This window comes from Poecilia formosa, unplaced genomic scaffold (genome assembly GCF_000485575.1).
Source record: "Poecilia formosa unplaced genomic scaffold, Poecilia_formosa-5.1.2 Scaffold706, whole genome shotgun sequence".
Taxonomy (NCBI): domain Eukaryota; kingdom Metazoa; phylum Chordata; class Actinopteri; order Cyprinodontiformes; family Poeciliidae; genus Poecilia; species Poecilia formosa.
Genome location: NW_006800645.1, coordinates 52,154 through 59,778, shown reverse-complemented (window position 1 = coordinate 59,778; position 7,625 = coordinate 52,154). Strand labels below are relative to the sequence as shown.

At 39.1% G+C, this 7,625-nt stretch overlaps 1 protein-coding gene across 1 annotated transcript; it reads right to left on the bottom strand.

Annotated features, from left to right (window-relative positions):
- Positions 1–1,964: 1,964 nt before the first annotated feature.
- Positions 1,965–6,130, bottom strand: LOC103130997 (homeobox protein Hox-D4b-like). Its single transcript, XM_007542535.2, has 2 exons — positions 3,344–6,130; positions 1,965–2,393 (listed from the first exon to the last, which is right to left on the bottom strand). The coding sequence occupies exons 1-2, from the start codon at positions 3,789–3,791 to the stop codon at positions 2,089–2,091; spliced, it is 753 nt and encodes a 250-aa protein (XP_007542597.1). The 5' UTR covers positions 3,792–6,130; the 3' UTR covers positions 1,965–2,088.
- Positions 6,131–7,625: the final 1,495 nt, after the last annotated feature.

The window sequence follows — 7,625 nt, the reverse complement described above, 5'->3', positions numbered from 1 at the left end:
ACAGAGGCTTCACAAAAATGCATACCATATTTTCAGACTTTTATTTCGTAAGAAAAAAATACTCCAGCAATTTCACAACAGTGGACTGGTTTTGTTCTGTTGTATTATGTAAACTCTACTTAAAATAAATTGAATTTCAGGGCCATAGCGCTACAAACATGAACTACACTGCAAAAAAAAAAAAAAAACTTTTAACAAGTATTTTTGTCTAGTTTTTAGTGAAAATATCTCGGTACACTTGAAACAGACCAACAATACTTAGCGCAATATTTTTGTGTTTCTGCAGTGTAGTTCAAAGCTTGACGTACTATCTGCGTAGAGGACCCAAAGTAACCACACGGGGGCGATGCTGTCCCACAACAGAGTGCTTTGAATCTGTCCGGGGCGGACCCGCCTCCCAAGGGGCCGCTGGAGATGGTCACGAGCCTCTCTTAACCCTGCATGGATGGTTGGATGGATGGATGGATGGATGGATGGATATGCGTTTTTTTCCCCTCTTACGTCGGAGAAACTAATTTATGCTAAATATTTTTAAAAGTGATGTGGGCTAGGGCGCAATTATAATAATACGTTTGAAGTTTCTCCTCACTCGGAGTTATTGTTGAAATGCTTTAGTTTGAAGGAAGCATCGCGCACAGCAGGCTGTAATCAGGCATTGAAAGGTTCGGTTGTGGACGGCGTTAGGTTCCTGTCAGTCTCCTCCTGCCTGTCCTGCACTCTTAACCGCTTCTGCACCGGAAAGTGCCAATTATTGTCTCTGGGCTCTCAGTCCTCGTATCCCATTCATCAACACTCCATCAGAGGACCATATGGATTTGAGTGGACCTTTCTTTTCAGACAGACCATCGGGTTTCCACCTGGGTGAATCACACAAGCAGCCTGAACTAAAATAATCATGGCGAGGCCCTTTAAGAGGTGGAACATTAACGAATGGAGTCAAAATAAAAATGTTTATAGCTCAATATTGGCTCACCTCTGCTGGGTCATATTTCTGTTCTAACAAAGATAGTTTATCCGACAGAGCACATCTTCTTTGTTAAATAATGTATTTACCTTTTAAAGATATCAATTTTACAGCTTGAATGCATTCATTCAAATCCTTTAGACTAATTGGATGAGGCATTGACGGATTCTAATTTTGACACATAAAATAATAAAAAAACATGATACACAGAAGATGCATACTTTTATTTTTGTCATCTGTTATCAAAACATTTTCACGTATAAAATTTCCACAAGAGGACTTTTCGGTTTTTTTTTTAAAGGACGTACATAAAAGGAAATAAAGAGAAACAAAAATGGCTTTAAAAATAAAATGCGTTTCTAAATAATAATTAAAATAAGTACTGGCTTATATGGGCTTGAATAGCATATTGAAGTGTAATGAAAAATACGTTTTTTTTTCTTTAAGTGAGAATTAATTTAATTTGAATGAATTAAACATTTCAGGAAGTTTGTGAAACCATGTAACCCTGAGAGAATCAGCTGAATTTACACAATTCAGCTGCTCGAACAAATAAAGTCGTGCCTATAAATGCCTGATCCATTTTATGTTTTTTATGTTTTTTTTCTCTTTTTTTTCAATTCAAACCGAAAACAAAATAATACTAATATGGCTACTCTCCTACAAAAATGCTAAAACTTTATTTATGCAACTATTCTGCTGGTCAGCCGTTGAACAATTTGGTCTTGTTTTTTTAAGCACCGGCTCGCGGACCATTTTGGTAGCGTGCACACTCATAAATTATTTTAACTTTCTAGGTAGCTATTAAAAACCCTGTATTATATGCTTATTTACCCTGTATAAAATAAAAACCCTGTTTCTCCAAAAGAACCAACATTAACAATTTTTGGCACCGTGCTTATAGTGCCGATCGGGTATTAAAGTGGGGGGTAATTCGTGTTTGTATCAAAGGAGCGACAGACCGTTAAGGTCACCATAATACATTCATCGATTACTCATATATGAGGCTGACCTTGATACAACATCCTTCAGAATACAAACAATAATAATAAAATAAACATCACAACGCTTTAAAGCAGTTCAAATATTTCAGGACTGAACAGCTTGGATCACTTCGGCTCATGTCAGACGGTTATCGCTGCCTTCACGCTGCAGTCGCTGCTGTTATTGTTGCTGTCCGTCGCTTTCTTGCTTTTGCTCCTTCCTTTGGTGTTGGGAAGCTTGTTATCTTTCTTCCAGCGCATGCGCCGGTTCTGAAACCACACCTTCACCTGCCGCTCGGACAGACAGAGAGCATGGGCCACCTCAACCCGGCGGCGACGCGTGAGATACCGACTGAAGTGGAACTCCTTCTCGAGCTCGAGGACTTGCTGGCGCGTGTACGCTGTGCGCAGCCGCTTCGGTTCCGGCCCAACGTGATTGGGATTGACTGTAAAAATAAATAAATAATAATATATTATAAACAATGGATGAATTACATTGAACCGATATTTAAAATATTAAATATTCAAATATTTGTAATACTTATTTTTAAATATTGCATTTATATTTATTAATTCAAGTTTAATATTTAACACACACAAGCACGCGCGCGCGAGCACACACACACACACACACAGACAATAATTTCGATTATTCGATTGGGATTGTCTGTGAAAAATCAACAGTAGTAGAATGATACTAACAATAATGATAACTATGAAAAATACTGTTTATTACATTTTGTATAAACATTTTTTTCAGAAGGAAAATAAGTGAAATGTAAATAAAATACTAGTAGTGTACTAATAATAATAAAGCAGAAAAAGAAAAGAAAAATATAATATGAAATCAAGTCAAATATAAATAAAACAACAAAGTCTCCTTCACTAAAGGACTCCTAATCAAACTGAATCAATTTTTATCTAAAACTAACAACAGTTATTAGGCCATAAAAGAAACCAGTTATCATTTTACTTTGTATAGCGATCATTTGTGGTCGACCGGGAAGAGATCCAAAAAGGGAATGTTTCTGTTTCTTTCTTTTCTTTTATTCTTTTATGTTCTTTTTTTTTTTTACTTTTAACTTGCAGCTTTTTGTTTGTTCGCATCGTTGCGACACACACACACACACCCCCCCCCCCACACACACACACACGTCGCCTATAAGCGCTGCAGCAGGGCCATAAAACTTTATAGGGGTTGTAATTCTCGCCTGCTTTCACTAAGGTCGTAAATTATTTGACAGAGAAAAAGAAAGAAGATGCTAACAAATAGAAAGAACAAGAAAGAAAGAAAGAAAGAAAGAAAGAAAGAAAGAAAGAAAGAAAGAAAGAAAGAAAGAAAGAAAGAACAAACAAACAAACAAACAAAGCTTTTTGATTTGGTCATGGTTCTCACCATTCGCAACGTGCACTTTCTTCATCCAGGGGTAGACGACAATGGGCGGCTTGTCCTTCCCCAGTCCAGCCGCTTTCCTCTGCACCTGAGCCGGCTTGGCGCAGGTCATCCAGGCCTGGTGGCACTGCAGGTCTCCCGCGGGGAACCTCTCCTTCTCGGACGTGTCTGGCTCTCTGTACAGCGGGTAGGTCGCAGTGTGCTGCTGCTGATGCTGTGGCCGCTCCTCTGCATCGTCCCGGTGATGGCCCTGTACAGATTGTTGGTAGCCGGTTTGTTGTGATGCGTACACAGGCGGATGAGGCTGCATAGGCTGATAACCCCCTGCATAACTGCCATTGTCCTGAGGGCTGTTGTAATACCCCCCTTGGTCACTAAAATTACTGTAATCTTCTTCACAAGGCGGGAACTGCGGCTCGGCGTATTTACAGCTCACCACGAAGGACTCCATGATTGATTTATAGCGAGGATAACAGGAGAATACTAATTTTTCTTTCTATCTCCTCTCTCTGTCTCTTTTCCCCCTCTGGCATCGAGCCATCCTGCGGCTGTCAAATAGACAGACGGCCGCGCGGGTCACGTGGCCCGTCAGCCAACCAATCAGAGGCCGCACACTGGGACGTTTATGTCAAACGTAATGGGATAATTTAGGAGGAAAAAAAATTCATCACGGACCTAATGAAGATTTGCAGCTTGGAAAAATTACCGCTATTAGAAGTTTGTGGACACAGGAAATGTAAATAAACAACAACAAAAAAAATCTATCTATCTATCTATCTATCTATCTATCTATCTATCTATCTATCTATCTATCTATCTATCTATCTATCTATCTATCTATCTATCTGACCCTTCCACCTTTTGGACTGTAGATTTATAACTTTTTCTCTCCACAGATGTCCCGGGCTGAAAAATTAATCTCCCATATTGGGGGCTGTGGGGGCCATATTTGGCCTTGTGGCGAGTTAAAAGGACGGACAACAAAACGTGGCCGACCAGAAAGGTCCCCCAAAATAAAAGAAGCAAAAGAGATAAAAGGTTCCCAGACAGTGACTAGTAGTTTGGACTTGTTGTTCAGGCCGGGGTCAGGCCGGGGTGGTTCGGGGGGAGGGGGATGCGGAACTTTGCCTAAAAAATGATGCTGAAGCAGAGAAAAATGCAACTTTAAGAAAAGAAGAGAGAAAGATAAAGAGAAACGTAACTTAATTATGCTGGATACTAATGGAAAGTTTAAAGCTGAGCCCTCACACGAAGAGACGGTCGCATGTTAGGGAGAGAAGTAACTCCCATCTTTGTGTTCAGATGGATATTACTTTTCTTTTGTAAATCCTATAAAAACTCACCTTTTTATTTGGAAATCGACTAAAAGTTCAGGTTTTATTCCTCTTAAAAACTCAAGAGCGCCACTTAGCAGCAGGTCAGATGATGCAACCAGTAACTATAGAACTACAGCTTAATGAAGGAAAATTTGGCTGGAGGATGAACGCAGTCCAGCATGTAATGCATATGAAAGTTGAACTGATATCTCTGTGAAGGTTATCGATCTAATGAGTCATCAGCCCAAATAGGCTGATAATGATCAGATTTGCCTTGCTTCATTTTTATCAGCTTGAACAAATCTGTTTCATATTTATAGCCTCATGCAATCAAGAATGTAATTTGAATTTTATATTACCTTTCAAAAATATTCACACACTTTTTCTCATTTTGCCACAGTGTCAAAGTCTTCCACGGTTCATCTTGAAAACTATTACACGTTTCTCATTTATGTTTTTTTTTTCTTGACAGGAACCATGTGGAATAAAGTGGTCAGATGGGATCAAAATGAAACTTTTCAGTCTAAATGACATCACATAGTGGTTGTATCATGCTGTGGGGTGGGTTTTCTTCATCAGGGACAGGAGAGCTGGAGAGAGTAAACAACAAACCTAAAAAAAAAATCTGTTACAAAAATACTGGAAACTAGACTGGAACTTCACCTTCCAACAGGATAATGAGCATAATCAGACAGTCAGTTCAACACCAGATGTTTCCATCCAACTGTCATGTCAATTTTGAGTGAACTTTTAAAATGATGTAAAAAAGAAAAAAAAGAAAGTGCGACATAGTTTCCATTGGAGCGACCAGCTACACAAAATGTAGTTTCATCAACTACTGATGTAACACATGGTTATAATAAGTAGAGATTGCAAGTTAGCATGGAGCACACTTCAAAATGTAGAGGTTTTCAGAAATGTGACACTGTTAATGTAATAGTCCAGCTCAAGTTGTGTCAAAGTGTCCTAAAGTCCACACCAAAATTTAGACTGAGTTGGGAAGAATTAAAAACATTTTTTGTTGTTGTTATCCATCCAGTTTTACAAATTTGGAGAATTAAAAAAGAAAGTATGAGTATGAATAGTTTTAAACCTTTTACAAAATCTCTGTACGTGTGAGTCAATAAACGGAAATTATTTTGTTTGCGGAACTCGACTGATGTTTTTTTTTATGAAGACTCTTATAAGTCGACCAAAATGCCACAAGAAATTTGATCTGGTAGCAAAATCCCATTTTTCATGGTGAAAAAAACATGCAGCTCAATTTGTGTAAAGCAACATGACAGCTTTATGTTCCTGCCACCTAACCAAAGCTTCCCCTTGCCTTACCCAACACCCAAGCAGATTTATGCCATGCAGAGGATTTCTGAGTCCTAGCAGATGAACGAGAGATCTGGGGAAGGATGAGTGCCTTTGGCCAGGCAGCAGCGCTGCAAACACTCGTCCCTTTTCCTTCCTGTCACGGATTCTGATAGATGACTAGTCATTGCCCATAGACTCCCCTAGAACCCAATCTGTGACCAGGGCAACTCCACACACATTCGGTTCTACAGGGTATATATAGGCGAAGAATCTGTTCACAGCTGGCTGCTGATGGCTCCTTGTGTTCTTCTTGTAGAGATTTGTCATAATTTGTAGTAATTTGTCGTCACTCAGCGGTTTTATAAACCCAGAAGATGTTCTGCCTCTGGAAACATTAAAACTACAAACCTTCCATTTTATAGACATTCCTGCTGCTCAATGTCTTCAGGTGCTTCATAACAACCACTGGTGACATCTTTTGACATCAATACCTTATTAACAGGACATACAGGATTAATTATGATACATGTGTGTAATAACTGTAAACCAGTTAGACTGTTAAATCTGTCTGGAAGAAAGTTGAAGAAGGATTTACAGAAGGCAGTGGAAAAAAGGAAGCAGGAGCTCATCTCCTATCAGCACAGACATAAGGAGTTGGTCATGGCTTAAAGGGCGGCAGCGACTGCTAGAAGGACTACCAGAACATCAATAATCCTGCATTTGTAGGGAACTCTCTCAGTCTCAATGGTACTCATTTCCTCCTGGGAACCATGTTGTTGACTTTAGTTTACAACAATGAATATTTCAGGTACTCCAGATGCCTTCGATTTGCTCCAACACAAACTGTGCTGATCATTCCTCACAGATTTTTATGTCATAAGAAGTTCTGCACTTTAGAGGTGGAGCAATGTTCCATTAAAAAGTGTTGATACGTTCAACTTATTCAGATCGTCCAACAGAATTTAATATCAGACCAGCTGGTTAAATATGAAAAATCTATTTTTATGGGGTTTTTTTGTTAATGGAAAAAAGCTTTTCAAATCCACTTAGGTCCATGTTGAGCCACTGATGAATGGTAAATCATGAACAGCCTGTTAGAAGGTCAAGAAAACACCTTGATTTGATTCAAGGCTGAGCTCTGACTAGGACCTTCCCTTGAAACCCCTCTGCAGTCATTCAGATGCGGACTTGTTGAAATTTTAATCAATGTCTTGCTGTGTAACTTTTCTTTACGGCCAAAAACTAAAGAGTTCCTCAAACTTTTCAGAGAGAGGACAGAAGCAAGTTGTCCAGGTCCTAAGGCTGCCAAACCTTCCTCAGACCATTACACTACCACCTGCTTCATGACTTTTTTTGTAAAGTACAGTTAGTTTTTATATCAGGCAAGACAAACCTTCCAAAATCATTCTGCTTCTGTTTCATCAGTCCATGTTCCCCAAACGTCTTAGACAACATCAAAATGTTTTTGGCTAAAGCAAGACAAATCTGTTCTTGTAAATTTTTCTGGAATTAATAAAATATATTCATTTATTCGCTCCAATCAGCAGTGGTTTTCACCTCATAACTTGCATGCATGTTGCTCTGAAACACTGACTTTGAGAGCGGAGGGTTCCTCTGTCACCTCATAGATGGAGGAAATTTTCTTGATTCTCCTGAACTCACCATAA